Source organism: Leuresthes tenuis, unplaced genomic scaffold (genome assembly GCF_036924035.1).
Source record: "Leuresthes tenuis unplaced genomic scaffold, fLeuTen1.0.hap1 SCAF_11, whole genome shotgun sequence".
NCBI lineage: Eukaryota > Metazoa > Chordata > Actinopteri > Atheriniformes > Atherinopsidae > Leuresthes > Leuresthes tenuis.
Genome location: NW_027325365.1, coordinates 20,804,453 through 20,822,926, shown reverse-complemented (window position 1 = coordinate 20,822,926; position 18,474 = coordinate 20,804,453). Strand labels below are relative to the sequence as shown.

At 42.3% G+C, this 18,474-nt stretch overlaps 1 protein-coding gene across 2 annotated transcripts in view; it reads right to left on the bottom strand.

The window, feature by feature from the left end:
* Positions 1 to 18,474, bottom strand: part of ppp2r2ba (protein phosphatase 2, regulatory subunit B, beta a) — a 43,761-nt gene that overhangs the window by 6,821 nt on the left and 18,466 nt on the right. The window contains exons 1-5 of one of the 2 annotated variants that reach the window (XM_072396040.1): positions 13,160 to 13,976; positions 5,766 to 5,863; positions 5,139 to 5,304; positions 4,265 to 4,377; positions 276 to 453 (exon numbers count right to left, since the gene is read on the bottom strand). In XM_072396040.1, the coding sequence (XP_072252141.1) occupies positions 276 to 453; positions 4,265 to 4,377; positions 5,139 to 5,304; positions 5,766 to 5,863; positions 13,160 to 13,229 (625 nt within the window). In that variant the 5' untranslated portion in view covers positions 13,230 to 13,976. Of the gene's footprint in view, positions 1 to 275; positions 454 to 4,264; positions 4,378 to 5,138; positions 5,305 to 5,765; positions 5,864 to 13,159; positions 13,977 to 18,474 lie in introns of those variants that run through there. The other variant, XM_072396039.1, reaches the window with a different exon arrangement.

Genomic DNA, 18,474 nt, shown 5'->3' with positions numbered 1-18,474 from the left:
TTGATAAAAAAAAAAAATCTTCCAGCCTTTTCTCTCCCATTTAATCTCAAATAATACTCTAATTTATTTTTGTGCAACTCTAAAATTGAAAATCCTGAGATTTTTTCTCTCTAAACATAACCTCCCCTTCACTAGCCACATAATCGTCTTTTAACCTCTTGGTTAAAAAACAATGTCGTAGCACACATTGTGTTTTTTTGGTGTTTTAAAGACATGAAATAATGCAAGCGGTGATAAATGACTGAAAAGACCAGCGTGAGAATATAACAGGATACTGAAGCTGCGGTCAGTGATCTCCAGGTTCCACAGGTTCACTCGGAGATCGTCAGTGGAGATGAAGGTCTGAAGGTCTGAGTTGACAGAGATGGAGTTGATGTGGTACGTGTGGGCGTTGCTGAATACACGTCTGGCTGTAGCCTCAACCATCAAATCCATTGGCTGCAGCACCGGCACCTACGGGGTGGGCACGGGTCATTTAAAGGGGAATGTTAATAAATACAGAAAAATGGAATATGCAATAAAAAAGAGGATTCATATTGAACATTTTGATGTGTTCTGTCACACTGATAGATTATTCTGTTTGATTTCAAGCTGGTTTCACAAAAGCCCTCTCAGATGTTCATCTGTGCATGTGTGAATGAGCATGCACGTAGTGTGCTTATGTGCATGCATTTTGAATCTGAGAGCATCCGGTGTGAGTTTGTGTGTAACACACACAGATGACTCCAGGGATTCATTTGACATTTACCCCACAAATCTTAATGAAACAGACACAGAAACTGAAGGGCTCTCAGGCTGTTTGATGAGCTGGTTCAGTCAGACTGAATATCTGTTTGCTACACAGCTACTCTGTGATCACGCCTCCCTTTCTCTTCCACAAATAACTGCTGAATAAGTCACTACTGTTCTCTTGTTTTTGTGTGTGTGTGTGTATGTGTCAGGGGAAAAACACAAAGCAAAGGAGGTAAAAAGGATATGGCCAGAGGGCATCGCAAAGCCCTGCTGAGGAATGATAACTGAACTCTTCAAAATTAAGACAAGCTCACACACACCCACCCACACACAAACATACAGAGTTTGCACAGTGCCACATAGCCTTCAAAGACACCCAGCACCAGTCTGCATGCAGCCCCCCGTTGGCCAGATAAAACCCAGACAAAGAGAGAAGAGAGGGGAGGGTGCCAGGAGAACAAATCGACTGCTTCTCCTCTTTTTTCTCTCATGCGTTGCTGGCACTGACAGAGAGACATGGCAGCCCAGCAGGCTGCTGTATCTCCATGGGTGTCACTTCATTTCCATGTCTTTCACTAGCTGTCCAGAGAGGCATGGACCTTATTAACCCATAACCCGTAACACTGACAGTTACACTGTTCAACTTGCCCCTGCACCTTCTCAGTGTCTTACAGACTGACTCCTTATAGTGTGTAAAACAGAATACACTCAATTCTTATATTCCTACTTTAGAAATCAAGAAACGCTGTAAAGCAGATTCCTATTCAAAGTAGTACTTCCCAAACAGATAAAACATGTTTTCTGTATAGTTTACATTTTAAGGAGATACTGAATGGTAACCGTTATATCCTACTTCTTTTGTTATAGTTCTAATATTCCTGAGTCCCTCTCTCTCTTCCTCTGCCTTCTACCCCTGCACAGATTTCACAGCCTATAAACAGGATTGCCACAGTCCCGGTCTGTCCTCCAGGTTGCTATGATCCCCTGGCCAGCCAGACAAAAAGGGACAGACACGCTGTACGCAGCACTAATCTTCTATGGCAGACACTTGCACACACTTACACAAACACGTACGCACACGCGTGTACACACACACACGCACACAGTGTCCTACGTGTGTGACCTCTTTTGTTCGAAAATTAAATGGGTGGTGGAGTGATACGAATGGGCGAGAAGGAGAGGATGATCACTTCATTGTTTTCTTTTCGCTACTCGTATCACTCATTCACACTTTCTACTGCCGGTCTAAGTTTAAAAGAGTCCAAAGACAGCATCACTCTCCTTTATTAGTATTGAGAGTCATCATACGATATTCCAAAGAGGTCTCACAGCAAAACACGAAAGGGTAACAAAATAAAAGTTACTGAATTAACCTTGAAGGGCACAAATTTAGCTTTTTTTCATGTCACCCAACAAGAGTAAAATATTTTGCAAGGACATTTCTTTTGTATCAACATCCTGGAAAAAACTGGGACTCATGGGGTGATAAGCCAGAAAAGGTAGATGTACGCAGAATGTCAGAGGAGTGTTTGGTTTTGACACAAACCACAATTTTGTCCTTGGTCTAACCCAATTTTTTCAAACCATCCAAATTTTTAATATGTAAACTTCACCAAATAGTGACTGAATATGGATGTAAATGAAGAATACGTATAATATTGAAGTTTGGTAGATGTCTGGTAGATGACAGTCATGTGTGTAACTCCACTTGCAAACTCCTCTTTCCACTAAAATGGTCTTTTTCACCTCTCTAAACTGATAGTCACTTCTTTCACATATCAATGGAATATGTTTTGTTACAGTTTCCCTGTTGTGTGACTATTTTGGATACGAACATGACAAGAATGAAAAAACTCTGTGACAGATACAGACATACAGTATGTGTTGCTAAGAGGTTAAAGGCTATCAGAGTATAGTGACAAGCCCAAACCAAGATAATGGTCAAACTGATGGAGTGCTTGTATAAGAGTATTTCTTTCAGTTTAGAGACTTAATCATTTATAAACAGAAGGGTATAGGTGCAAAAAGTGTGGGTCTTTCTAGAAAGTCCTGCATATACAGTCCAAATGGTCTGCATTTGTGTAACACTTTTTAATTTTAAATCTCACTAAAGTGCTTGAAACTTTGTTTCTCATTCACACATTAAAGAGAACACTCACACGCCAATGTTAGCAGAAACGCCATTCACCTTCCTGGCCAGAGAGATAGTGAGTAACTTAGGGTTTAGTGTTTAGCCCATACTCTTTGGCATGAGACAGTGGTCTGCATGAAACTGGCAAATTTGTAATTAGAGTACAACCTCTATGCACAGCAGCACCCAAGAAAAGTTCTGATAGATTGTTAATTATACAAATCAAGCTTTTGGTGTCGACCTTTAAGTTGAGAGTGCTGTTCACGCAATGGTCTTTACTTCTTTCATTCTATTATGGACCCCCTTCAGCATAAGTTTCATTCTCCCAATGAAAAAAAAATCAAAAACGCACATGGAAGTGTGGTGGACTGTCCACTAAAACAGGGTGGGATTTTTAACACAGCCCTTAAATGTTCCTGTTGTCAGCTACAATGACGTGGTGTTAGCCTGTGAACCAGATCGAAGCACTTTAACACATGCTTTGTGTTAAAGTGCTTCTTTGTGTTAACCCGCCAAGTCAAATCACATCAAACGTTACCAGTACGGTTGAATAAGTGAGAATAGGCTTCAGTGTGGTAGTAATGAAGCACTAAATGATTCAGTGATTTTGAAGCTTCACTCATAGAATTTCGCTGCTGACAGCTGTATTGTCAAGCCTGTTCTTGTAAAGACCTCGTCCCTTTAGGTGTCATGCGATCCTCTTTTGTGCAAGGATGTTCTTTGGCATTTTCACATTTATTGGAAAGTTGACTCTGAAGCGGCAGAAAGGAAAAGATGGGAATTTGTGTGCATGATGTCAAACAAAGACCCACAGCTGGATCTGAACCAGAGATCCTGCTATCATGAGCATTAATCATTCAACTACCTGCAATGTGATTAAGGAGGATGTCCAAAAGATGTGAATAGAAAAATGCTAATGTGATTTTACTTAAACACACAAAAAAACATGTTTTTGGTAAATACAAAATTCTTAAGATTTCTCTTCTTATTACATGTAAAATCCAGGAAAAAATATCATTAATGTTTCCAAAATGATTTACTCTTATTCAGTATTGGTGAAATAGTGCGGCTGTTACATAAGACTTTTACAATACATTAAATCTTATCTATAAAAGGGTCTTTTGTGGAGTTTCTGGCTTGTTGAGCTAAAATCTTAAACAATATGGTTGATCATTTTGTACAGTAATGCATTGCATAATGAATGGAGAGTGATTTTGGACAAACCCACAAAATTTTTTCTTCAACTCCCCTGACTTCTGATAAAATAACATGCATTCTTGCCCTCGAGTCAAACTGTAAAAGTAACACACCAACGAGTAAAAATCATTGCACCATTTACAGGGATGAAGGTGATATTTTGGGTTGCGTTAGACTTGATTGCATTGTGTGACCTCTTCTTACCCGCAGCGAGGTGATGGTCGATGGGTCTCGGATCCGTCCGTCCTCATCCTTCAGGTTGTAGCCTTCTGGACGCTTGTCCCTTTCACTGATCTTCCACAGCTTCACAGTCTTGTCTGGAGTGGATACATGACAAAAATACACACAAAATGCATTTAGATCACGGCTCACAACAGTGAATCTTACTACAAGATGGAAGCGGGGGGTTGGGCAGCCAATCTGGCATGAAGCTGGACAGCAGCCAGCGAGGATGATGAATGTGTAGATTCTGATGTTAGTGATATCAATCTACAAGTTGACTTCATTTCCCTGCTCCAGTACAGCTCGGCCAGAAAAAGCCATCTGGATGCATATCAATTCGGCATCACCCAAACACCAGTTACATCTCATCTTCTCGGTCTACTGAAGTGAATGGCAGCAGCAGTCAGGTTGTTGCCTTTTTTTTTATTTTAATTTCCGCTGTGAATATTGGTGTCAGAGCAGCGAGGCCATCGCCACAGGACCCTCCATCTGCTCCAGCCACCACTAGCTCTTCTGTAGCAGCCATGCGTGAAGCTCACAATCTGCAAGACGTCTCTCTGCTGTGTGTGTGTGTGTGTGTGTGTGTGTCCGTCTGGGCTAGTGAGCATGCATGTGTGTGGTAGCACATGCTTTCATATAAATGTGTGTGTTCCTGCTGTGGCAGCCATGCATGAAGCTGAAACTCTTCAGCTGGTGGCGCCCGCTCATCCAAGCAAAACACCAACACGTTCACACAGAGAGTCAGAAAGACATTTTCATGTGATATCAGCATCGCCTTTTACATTAGAATTAATCTAACCATCACTTGACACTTTCATGATAAACAAAACCCACATGTCAACATGCTCTGACTGACCGTTTGTGGAAAGCAGGAAGTACGCTGCGTTCTGCTGTGGCAGCCATTTGATTTTGTTGATCTTTTCCTCAATCTCCAAACTCTTCAGGTAGTCAAACTCGGGCTCGTGGCTCTGGAATGTGCTGTAAACATTGTACTCCCCTCTACGTTGGGGCTGTGTCTTACTCTGCAAAAGATGGGAGCAAAGAACAGTGAAACATGATTCAATTAACTGTACATTGAAAAGAGACTTGATCCAACATTTTAGAATCCTTCCTAGTTGATTACACTTTGCAAAATCCTTACATTTTGATATACTATTATAAGACACATTCACACTGAACTTTCAGGCCTAAGGATTTATACCTAATATGGGTGCTCTTTTACAAGTTTTGCCTGTATTTGGAGTAACTGGAAAGCTTAGAAAAAATGTAGAGGTGATGTGTTTAAACAATGCTTCTCCATGGAACTTGAGTTCATAATTCAAGGTTAAAAGATGTTTAGAATAAAAATAAATAAATTCAGGTCCCTTTCAGACCTTATTACCTACTTATCCAAAAACAAACATTCCAACTTGTGTTTTGAGGCTGTCAAATGCTTTTAGCAAAAGGGCAACATAATTAGTGTTGAATGGCTGGCATTTCCTACCTCCTGTTCCCTCTGGAAGACAACCACTCTTCCTCCTTTATCCCCGGTGGCCAACAGCTCCCCCGATGAGTTAAACTCCACAGTCGAGATAATGTCAGCTGCAACACAGGAAGCAGAGCAGAGAGGGGGAAAAATGTCAGTGTGGACATGGACCAACCTGCCAAAGTATCAGACAGGCAAAAGAAAAGAGGTTCCGGTGAGATCTGGTGGAGTGACTTCAGGAGAAGGGAGAGTAGGGTTATCTTGTGATCAACCCACAGAGGATGTTTTGGCCCAGATACCCAGTTTGGTGAAATATGGGTCAGGAGAAACCACTAGATGAGTCACTGCATGACAATTCAACCTTCTGTCTGGCTCAAGTGAGACAACCTGTGTCACTTAATGGCACAATTCCTTTTTCAAAAGAGTGCTGCCACTACACATAACACTATTCATCTCGCTACTATTGACTTGGACCCCATGCAGCTCTGCTGCATCACAAACTACATTCACAAACTGTTCAGACATTCGCTTTTTGCAGCTTACCTGTGTGTACAGACATAGATTTAAACATAAAACAAAAGTGTGGTATAACTGACTCAAGACTGTCCATCTTTAACATTTATTAACAGTTATTAATATACCTGGAGAGTAAATAATATACACCTACCCTTAAGGTAGCTTCTCCTTTCCTCCTCTATGTCATACATCTGCCTGGGTTTAGGAGAGGCTAATGGTGACTATAATTATTACAAACCCCCAGGCAAAAAAAGGCTGAACATTATGTTTGTCTCTTTCTCACACACTGACACACAAACACACAACAGCAGAGGCTAGCCCTCTGTTTGACAGTAAAAATAATATTAGACAGAAAAAGAGAGCGCTTGTTGTTTTGAACCCCCACGCCCTCTGTGGACCTGCTACTGATAGAGCTCTGAACAGGAGAGGGGAATGTTGCTATGGAGACTGTTTCCATCTCTAGCGGCAGTTAGACTGTGTGTGTGTCTCTGTGTGTGCCAATAGCTCTCAGACTTAGTTGCTGATGCTAGCTGTAATTCAGCAGACAGAGAGAGTGCTGCAATGGAGTGAAAACCTGCTACTGCATCTGGGGGAGTGAGTGCAGTTCAATGCAGCACGCAACTTCAGACAATAGAGTCCCTGTAGTCAGGCTAAGCACTTCATATACTACTCTTGTGCGTAGTGGAAGTGACAAGGACTCATGTCTTTGTATATGAGTGTGTGTGTGTGTGTGTCTGTCCTTCCCTTGTTTCAGTTAATTGCTAAAGAGACAGTCACATTTACAAATGACACCAGAGGGATCATTATGAGCATGTGCTGATAATAACATGAGGTGGAGGCCAATACCAATCATGTTTGATTAAAGAAGTAATAACCTTTTACACAGAAGACAAAGTCCTAAAGACCTAATTACAGCCTTGGAAAATATCTCACACCATATTGTTGGCACACAATATTGCTGTGAAATGCACTCTTGCAAACGCACACACATGAAAATACTTTTTATGCCTGCGTTTGTTGACCTTGTGTGTGCACAGAAAATAAAAGTATATAACATACATGCACACAAACACAATAGAATCCTCCCTAACACCCACCATCAGACCAACCTGAATCAAATGAATTGCACTTAGCAGTCATGTTTCTTGAGTCAAATTCGTTTGTTTCTCTGTTTTGCTCTTTATACTTTTCTCCTTTTCCTGTGTCCCCCTCTCCATCTCTTGCTCCCTCATCATTGACTCATTAAGTCACAGAAAAACAGTAATTGATGGATTCCATTTAGCAAGTGTACGCACAGGCACATCCTTCAACCATCTCTATGGCAGAGCCAGCAAAGCGGAAACTCGCTGTAACATTATGGAATGCTTCTCCAAATGAGTTTTTTCTTTTTACATGCAAATTACTTCAAACAAAAGCAGGCAATCTATTCACTTTCAGCAACTGAAGGAACCGTGGTTTAAAATGGTAACATTTTCTCCGAATGAAATTTCATTTTGGGGGATGCAATGATTGGCAGTGTGGTCACAGATGTAGATTTTTATCAGGTGAGTCCCAGCAGGGTCAAGACGGACACGAGAAGCGGCAGGCCAGAAATTCAGCTGATCAAATGTGTACTTACACACTGTCTCTATCTCTCTCTTACACACACACACGGTTTCATCAGCAGACCATAACCAGATGAAGCCCATAAATCCTGTGGCCAGCCAGGTCTAACAAAGACAGGTCAGCGCTTCTTGTCGCATCAGAGGGATGCTTGAGATAACACACATCCATCACCAGTAATAATGCAGACAAGCCTGATACTGAATTAAAACAGGCACGTCACAGCCCACCTCTGTTTCTGCATACCAGTCTGGTTGTCAGAACCCCCTTTTCACATGCAGTATTGACAGTGAAACCAGTAGGATGGAAACTGAAATATGCATTGATTCTGGAATGAAAGCAATGCATGAGGAGCCAGAAACATATTGAATGTATTTATAGATGTCTGAGCATGACAGATTCACTGCAACAGAAAGGGACACTAAAAGTAAACAGAGTAAAGGGGATATCTGTAGCTTTAAATAGCTCGATTAACGATTGTACAACAGGCCTCATGGGTGCAGACATAACCAAAAACTAAAACTGGAGCACCCTGGCTAACCTCTACAGAACACATAATCCTGTCTTGGGGGGGAAAAATCTAAACAAAAACAAAACAGACAAATAAACTAGGCCTGGATTTATCAGAATTGAAGGGTTGTGTAAGAAACACAGATCCAAAAATGATCTGCTTGCACAGAAAGCTAGTTGCGTAAGTTGTGCGCAGTAGTTCCAGGTAGAAGGAGGGACGTAAGCAACATGGTGGACTGCTAAAGCTTTGTTAGCGTTAGACTTGGAGAAGAGAGGATTACAGCACTTGTGCTGAGCTGCCTGCGTCAAAGGATCAGGCCACTGGATAATTCCAGTCTGTTCTCGCACTCTCTTTCACCTGCCAGTCTTGTTCCTTTGCAGATAATCGATAAAATGTATCATTCTGCATTTCTTTTCTTCAAGGAACATGAACACACATGTGCGAGCCCCACGAATTAAGTTCATAGAGACATAAAGACCATTTCTGTGCTGAACAAGCAGCCGATAACGACTTAATTTTGCACCAGCAACAATTGAGATCAATCAGACTTTTTGAATAAACCCTCTCATACCTACTGGCCCAGTACTCAGCCATATGATTAAGGGGTTTATTAGGCTTTATTAGCTGCACACAAAGCAGCAGAGCACAATGTAGCTCCCTTCATCTGAAGAGCATGACGCTTTGTAAGATCTGGAGTGAACAAGCTAATTAACCTGGTTTCTCCAGGATCAGCCCCTTGAGACTGATACAGGGTGCATGTGCGTGTGTGTGTGCATGTGTTTTTTTTTACTGCATGTGAATGCGAGTGTACATTTTTCTACGAGAGTATCTCTGTGTATGTGTATATGATTTCCTGCATCCCCACACTCCAGGGAGTCGAGGGCGAAATGGGCGAGACATGTTACCGCTCCACTTCTCACACTTCATTAGCACATCTCCGTGGCACACATCTGACTGCAGACAAAACACAGGTCAGGACGAAGCAGAGCGAGAGGTGAGGTGGGGAGAAGAGTGAAATCAGTTTTCAACTCCTGCACACACTATGCGAGTACTAAGAGGAGTCATTTGAAATGCTTGTTATTTGGTATTCTGTTAGATATTGAAAACATGGAAGGGAGGGGATGGTGGGGAGGCAGGGATGCATGGAATTAGGATCCACCACAAAAACAAAAGCTGACACTCACTCTCTATCTGCCTGGCTGTGTTTCTTTGGTGCAATCCCTTTCATCATACCATTTTCAAGGTTGGAGTGAATCAAAGACTAGTGGTCTGCTGCACTGACTGAAATCCTTTATTTACGGTGACCTTATCACCAAAACATGAAGGATTTCGAGCGATTCCTCAACAGAATGCAGGAATTAGCCATCAACACTTACAAATGTATCCCATTACAGCGTCCAGTAAGGTTAAACATGGCTAAGCCTTCAGGCAAGCTGTGCACCGACTGACTCACACACACAATACATCGAGCTCCGTCCATGCAGGCAGTCATATCATAGTAGAGAAATAGGATATTTTTGTCATCATCCTACAGCAGAAACACCACGGGTATTCTTTAATAAATTCTCATTAAATTTTCATGGTGCCGCCGACTTAATAAGAAGCTAATCAGGGGATGAAAGCAGCTGCTGAAGAAGGAGTGTGACTCGCCCCAACTTCACAGCTTGCCATTAAGCCCCTGCCACCCCACACCACCCCCATACACACACATATGCATTATCTTTCTTGCACGATGAGGCGAAGCAGGGTTTGGCGATTTGAGTGTTTCGTAGTGAATAATGGATGGGACCTGAGGGTATGGCGGGCTAAGTCTTTTTATGCTAGGGCCTTAAAGTGTGGCCCAAGGCCATTTGCATTGGCACAGGCAACCAGGCTCAGCTCTGTTCTGGTCCGAGGCAGCAATAAAGGCTGTGGACTCTCTGTTATGGGACTGCATCAGTATTCAGTGGGGCTAGAGAGGTCACATCACACACAGACTTGTACTCACATCAGGCAGATGTACAACAGCAAAACAGAGAGCGAGACATAGAAGGTGAAGAAGAAGAGGGAGCGGCGGCGGGAGGGAGGAAGGGATTACATTTCCTACCAATAGATCTTTAGGTCATTGTTCCGTGACTAAATTGTAAAGGACCAGAAATCAATACCAAAGCGGACGTTAGGTTAGGTCCTGCCTCACAGTGTGAAAGCTATTTACATTTTTAAACCCAATGTGGTGCTATTTGACAGTATCATCTATTATGTAAACATCCTGGGTGGAGATAATGAAAATTAACTGATGTAAATTGTAGAGGAGCTTAACAGGCAATTGACACAATATAAATACACACAGCTACAGTGAGGTACAAATCATTCAGCCCATCGCCATTAACAAGCAATGGATCTTCTGAAGGTGGCTTTTGAATGCAAATCCCAATGTAAAGTAATGTTCCTCCTTAAAGATAATAATGATGTCTCTGGAAACTTTGCTTCAATGTTTAAGGGAAACTTTGAAATCTTGGACCTGACTATGGATGACCAATCCACATTAGTGTGTGCATACAGAGTCAATGTAACCAGCAATGGACCCACTGAGGCGTGGAATTGGTGCAAGACAAAGGTCAGCATGAGTGACATCATTAAAATGTGACATCATCAAAGTGTCCTGCTGTCAAGTGTGAGCAGGACCTGAGGGAAATCCCTACCAGCTCATCACTACTCACCACGGTTGTGTGTGTGTCTGTGTGAGTGGGTGTGTGGTCTGAACAGACCCGATGGAGCGTGTGCACTTTAGTGAATTTATAGGAACGGGTGACAGACGCCAACACCAGCCTGTATGGTCTCTAGCTGTAGACTGACTTCACAGCACTTATAAGATGCACACAGGGGCACATACACCTATTCATGATGTATGAATGGTGACAATCAGTCGTAAATAACAGCAATAAAATATAACAAAAGTAGATGGGTGAAAAGCACAGATGGGCATCCGACTAGACAGTCCTTTGCTTTAACAGAGACACATTTTATAATCTGTGTGACTCTCATCCAATTTCTCCTGATCCGATGAAATACTGAGACAGAGGGAGTAGGAGAGACAGGGAAAAGAAGATGCCCCTCCTGTTTTTCATCTAGCTCACACATCAAACAAAGATATCCATCACTCCCACCCCCACTTCGCCTCCTCTTGCTGTGAACCAGTGACTGTGTGTTTACCAGTGACAGGGAATCATCTAATAAATGCTGAAGCTAAGCAAATGATGGTGCTCCCCTGCATTTGAATGGAGACTAAAGAAATACCAAAAAGGGACGCAGCAGAAACACATGTTAGAATGAGAATATGTCCTCTGAATCTTTGACTTCGTCTCTCCTCCAGCCTGCAGAGGCATCTGTAACCTGAGCTCAGGGCAAAGAAAAGAAGCCGTGGTGGCTCTGACCCACCCTGCAGCTCCTCCAGCAACCTCTATTTTATTCTACCCTAGCATGCTGCTGATAGATCATATGCATTAATGTTATTCCACTGCTCCATAATGTGGAGCTCAGTCAAATTTCAGATTAAAATAGTTTTCTGGTTAGTTTTTTTAGGGCCTTATGGTAAGTGTGTGGTAAAACATGTGTGATGGGAGTGAGTCAAAGTCTTTTCCTGTACTGTTGAGACTTTAAATATAAAGTCTGAGAAGAAATGTAATGCTTCAAACTAAACAAATAAGACAACCAACTTCTCTTAACACATAGTCTGCACTGTATATAATATTTCTTGAGCAGAAAATAAACAGATGATGATAGCTGACCATCATATGCACATAGAAACTGAAGATTGTGTTTTTCTGTGGTGAAAATGCCGTACATGTATTGCATGTACTGATATGTAAATGTTGGTATTTAAAGGGATACACTGCATTTCAAGATTACGTGATAGTGTTTATTCCCAACTGCAGCTCAGTCCATAATGCTTTTATTAAATCACTGAAAACCATACAGCATGTTAATGCTTGCAAGTAGTCTGCAAATTAGTGATAATGCGATCAATGATCATTTTCACCTTTAGATGTAGCATATAAAGGGGGTTTTAAGAAGCAGGTTGAGCTGATGGTGGACCATAAAGAAATTATACAAGCATGAAACAACTGAAAAGGCTGATGCGTGAAGAGGGAAACACGTTCATGGAGAAGAAAACAGCTATTGTTCAATTCTGGGTTATGAGCATGTACAGTAAAATGTGTGTGTGTGTGTGTGTGAGAATATGTGTGCGTGTCTGCAAAAGACAGCGAGATCCATCTTACATTGTGTTACCACCCAGAATGAGGGCATCATCCCTGTCTCTGGCTCAGCCTTTCAACAAATGAATGAGGAAAACACTTTTTTTTTTGTCATTTCCAAACAGCATCACACAGATTACAGAAGCAGATGTAGAGGCTGCTTTAATCCCTTGTTGCCCATAATGTCCTGATTTTTCTTGGTCATTCTAAAATAGCAGATATAATAGAAAGCCAACTGAGTCCAGTGATTCACACCACATGCAAGCTGGATCTTCAAATAACCAGAATGTTCCTTGAATATTGCAGCTTACGGTGAGTCTTAAGGTGGTTAAATGAACCTACAAAGTGACCAAAAAACATCACTTTAAAGCCTAACATAAGAAAAAAAGCTTCTCACCCAGACAATTTTAGAAGCCTACATCTCACTTGCTGTGACTTTCATTTGGCAGTTACAGTGACTTATTTTACCTGATGTGAGCCACCCTATGGTTAAAGCTTCTGCTTCTTCGCTGAGCCGCTCAAACTGCTTAAATAACATCTTAAAATACCTTCGGTTGCATAGTTGTGATCGCGAAGGAAGCTGTTGTTGATTTTCCGGGTGTCACTCTCCTCCTCCATTGATGAATCGGCTGGTTCGGGATCCTGAAAGCGGCAGACCTGCGCCCATCCTGCCCGGTACCGTCAGCAGGCGGGCTGTGGGACCAGCGGGGGGCCTGTCATGGCTCCAGATCTCCGGTGTAACCAACACACAATTAAGATCAAACACCTGTGATGACGACGATGTACGGGCAGGTCCTGTCCACACCTCAGCCACACCAGCCCCACCGTCCGCGGCGCAGTAACAGTGTCGATTCCAGCAGTGGTTTTTATTGCCTAATTATTATAACGCAATTGGTCCTCTGCCTCGAGTCATCGACAAGTATGTATTCCAATGATGTTAAAATATATTCATTATCACCACGGAGCCTGCACGGGTGGTACAAAAAAAAGAGAAGTGTTGTCGCGTGTTGAACGCTGAACCCGCAGCGGCAGCTCCGTAAACCTCTTCTGGGGGATTTGAGTTTAGGCAGGCGAGATTTCCCCCCTCCCAGTGCCAGCGGGGCGGGCGGGATTATGCGTCAACACGCTTGCTCCGATACTTCAGCATTTCCATGTCAGACTCTTCTGAGTTGCGTCTTCGCCTTTCTGTCTCTAGATCACACAGGGTTCCCTCGCTCTCCTCCAGTCATTCATTCATCGAAGCGGACCGGCGTACTGGCATCCCTGGCAACTCAGCTGACTCACTGTGCAGCAGGGCAGAGCTGTACTGTATCTGTACCCAGTGAGCTGCTGCTGCTGTTGCTGCTGCTGATTCTGTTGCTGGCTTCAGCAGAGAGGGGCCCCTCCCTGCCGCCTGGCAGCTGGCTCTTTAAAAACCACAAGCAGCAAATGTGATGCTCTGTCTTGCCACCACCGCCTAAGAAAGACTTTTAAGATTTTCCTCACTCACTGTCTGATAAACACTAGCTGCATTCAGAAGCTTGCTTTATGACCTGCTGGCAGATTAAGCCTGGTAGATCCATCACCATCCCTACTTCCTCCTCCTGATGCTGCTGCTGCAGAGGAATCTGTTCATTGTCAGAGCAGATTGGGGAGTGAACCTATTTTTTATGACTTTTCTCTCTGTATCTGAACAATCCCAGACTGCAGCAATTCATGCCATAAGAGGACAACAGAGGCTTTACATGATTTGTTAAAACAAGTGCACAATACAGCACATTTAGCTAGAGGGCATCAACCTCAGACTCAGAGAAATCAGGGCAGAAGGACACAAAGGAGAGATGTCGAGAGAGGGGCGGATATAGGTAAAAGAGGCTTGAGAGAAAACAGAGCCAGTTGTAAGAAAATGAAAAAAAATCCAGACGCTGGTTAATTAGATTAGTAAGGCCTCCGTCTGCACGTCTTTCTGAAAAGATCTAATTTCCATGCTGAGTTTAATGACACAACACACAACGAGCTTCCTTGGTCAATTCTTAATCTTTGATGAGTGTCTGTGTGTGTGCACTGTATCAGTGCGCCGTGCAGCTCTGCCCCTATCTACTCACTTTACGCTAAATCTCTCTGTTTCCACAAAGGGACCGGGTATCTTCCCCACACGAGCCTCAACACACACATAGCAGCAGCAGCAGCAATCAAGAGATTGTGGAGCCCCCTCTCCTAAATGCATTAACAGTCTAATCCACAGGAACCATTTGCACACCCAGTCCTCTGCTCCTCTACTAATGGGGATCTGGCTGTGAGGGAGGTAGGCCGCTAGTAGCAAAAAAAAAAAGAAAAAAAGAAAAAAAAGGCCTTCCTACACATGCTTTTTTTACACCCCATCACCTTCCAACCTCCATTTCCATCGGAATATATTACAGAGCATTATCCATGCAGGGGGATAATGAAGGTTGGAGCGTCGGCCTGCAGTTCACGTGTTCTGTATTTACGCTCCTCTGCTCCTTTAATGAAATGTGCAGAGAAATGCTGCCATCCTTGACCCTCTTAGATCTAACTGAGTGGTCAGTGTTCTGTATTTCCCATCTCTATCAATATTTAAACAGGATTTAAGACGACAAAAGAAATGCACAAAGACTTTGGCTAAGTTACAGCTGAGTGAAGCAGACAGAACTGAAAGTGAAACAATGGGTTTGTCAGAATGAAGTCACATGGATGAGGGGTTCAATTCTGTCAGATTTTGTTTGGGGGTTTTTTGGGGGGGGGATTATAGCACAGGCATATCTAAGGCACAAAGATATCTGAATGTATAATGAAGTACTGAGTAGGGAAATCCTGCTTGACACCCAAACCAGGATCAATGTTGCCTTGCTAATCTCATCCACTATCTACCTCCATGCCTTTTAACCTTTCATTGTGCATATATACACCCAAAAACTTCAAAATATGATCTCACATGACAGCCCAACTGATCACAGTTTGATAAACACACATATTCTGAGAGACTTTGCTCAAAAGGCCTCACGTTTCTGTGCTCCATGGCTCTCTTAATGCTGCCCTCCTCCTCTGAACCACCAGCTACTTGTTCTCCTCTGTTACCTCGCTTCTCTCGCTCATTACACCCTATCTCCCACTCCACTGGGTCAGAAACCAGTGACAGCGCGTCTACAGCCCATCTGCCGTGCGTCAGACTTGCAGGAAATGCTCCGGGGGCCACCACAATTGGAGAGCGTGTCCTCAATTTTCCTCGATCATATGGACAAATTGGGTTACATTAGGCTGTAGCAGAACCTAACATAGGGACACTATCACATGGCAATGATATTTTAGTCATGCCCAATTGCTTTCCTTGATGTGTCGTAATTGCTTTACCTGGAATTGCTGATGTAGGTTCACAGGCTGAAAAGTAGTCGTCTGCATACAAAAGCAACAGTGCAGACGTAGTATACGTAGATATTCGACTGCACAGCATCTGTGAAACACAGTTACACTGCTACACCTTCACTGCAATCACTTCATAGCTCAAGGCTGCCGTCAATAGTATATTGATCACGCAGTAATGACAGGTTTAAATACATTAAGATATTGACTTTTTTATCCAATTAATCCAACAAATACAAGGTTATGGGATTTGAATTAGAAATGTATTCTATCCCGTATTATTAATTGTATTTTGAATTCAGTTAGTACAAATAATGGAACAACTGCAGCTAAAAAATACATCATTCTGCAATCATTTTTATTTGACCAATGGACTTCAAACTGTTTGTATCAAATATGTATGCCACCGACTTTGCTCCAAGACTACATATATGCATACAGACTATATTGCAATGTGGAAGCATTTTACTGAAAGTAAGCCGTGCTTTCCGTTCTCTGGGGAACGAATGATTCACTTGTCAAGCTCATGGGTTCACAAGTAGAAAAAACTTTGATTAAAGTCACAACAGCTCACTATTTTGCGAACAATAACTGTTTGCCCTCGTGAAAAAAGAATAAACCTTAATCACGGCCAACATCTGGCTTGTCACATCTTGAAAAGCTTGTGTAATAAAATTAACAAAAGCTATGTTTCTTTTCATGGCTCAGTAAACCTTGACAAAGAACAAATATGCATGCCAGCAGGACTTTCCCGCAGGTAGAATGTCTGTTCTGATATGATACACATGGGTGTCACAATTATGACATTTTAATAAATTACTATTTCTCAAACAAACAGTTATGATTAACATTTTAATTGTCTCTGTCAGATTTTACACCACTATTATACTATAAGCCTAAATAGAATATCAGCCTGTATATGACTTTAAGGGTAATAGTTGTCGTAAAATAGAGCCATATAGCCATAAGTATACACAATACTTTGAAAGAATCCAGCGGTTCTAAGGAACAACAGAGCAACAACAAAAATTAAAATTATATCTGCCGCTGAAAGGTGAGGCAGGTATTTCACATATATACAGTAAAGCCTATCTCATTCTTGAGCTGATTTGATATGAAGTCCCTGAGACAAGCCATATAAAAGTGAACCAGCTGAGCTGGAAAGCCGTCATGGTCACAATTTTCACTTGCATCCAATGGTTTGAGGTTTTCTTGGTGTTATCAAACAAATCAGGATGATAATCATTGGGTAGCATGAAATTCTCCCCCTAAACCTTCATTGCCTTCAATTAGCCAGGCATCCCACCCTGGCATTAAGAGCAGCTAAACACGTGGGGGTAATAGGATTGCTCTGGCAGTCCATCTGTCAGACAACTGAGCAGCAGCAAACACCAGAGAGACAGCACCCAGGCCTACATCCACCTTCTAAGTCTGCCCTTTTCTTCAAGCTTTTGTCTGGAAATATTTATTCAATTTTCAAACATAACCTCTGTGGAAGTAAAACACAGCCATTCAAGCACATAAATGCCACATGGACTAAGTAAAACTCTACTTCCAGTAGAGTCTGTATTTTTTCTTTATAACCTTCTGGCTTTAAGTATTATAAAAAGGCTGATACTGTTCCATTAATAGGGTACAGATGGAGATACATGGCAGTAGGTGAATGAGTGGAGCGCCAGAAAGGGTGGGGGAGGGATTAAGGAGAGAGTGGAGGGCCTGGGATGGGGAAGGAAAATAAGATAAAAAGATGGATGCATAGTTTTGGTAGAGGGCATTAAATCAAGCCTAGAGGCTGTCCCTAAATCAGCAGGCTTTACTCTTGGTGTCATTCCAATTACATCAGGATGAGACTAATGCTCCAATGCTCCAAGACTTCGGACCAGCAGGATTGGATTTTCTGTTTCCCCCTGACTCTTCTCTCCCCTCCCCCAACTCTCCCACCACCTTTCTCTCTCTCTGCCTCCCTTGATAATAAATTAATTGAAAAGAATGTGTGTACAATGATTAGCTCAGGACAGGGCATATTGGACAAAAATTAATCAACTGCAACAATTATGTTTGCAGCGGCACATCTATTTGATCTATATGCCTCCAGGATACAAGGATGCACATGTAAAACATATGTATGTCTAAATACGAGCATATCCCGTTGGAAGACATACACGCAAACACATCTATAATTGTTTCTGTTTCAAGGCAATGTTACAAATGATAAAGCCACATTAGCCTAAAGGTAAAGGTGCATACATACCCTGCAGATTATGATTTGTTTTGTGAAGACAGCCTAGTCTTGCTAAGAGGAAAGGATGCCACTTAACAGAAAAATCATTGCATTGTACCTCGCTGGTTGCTAGGAAACTGCAATTGAACTGGCATTGCAATGCAGCACAACAGCTGCCCACGTAATTGGACAATTAAGATCTTAAAATGTCATTATTTTGGTCATATTCATCTCAATAAAGGTTCAAGCACGTCCCAACACATTTTCTACCAGTTGGGTTAATGG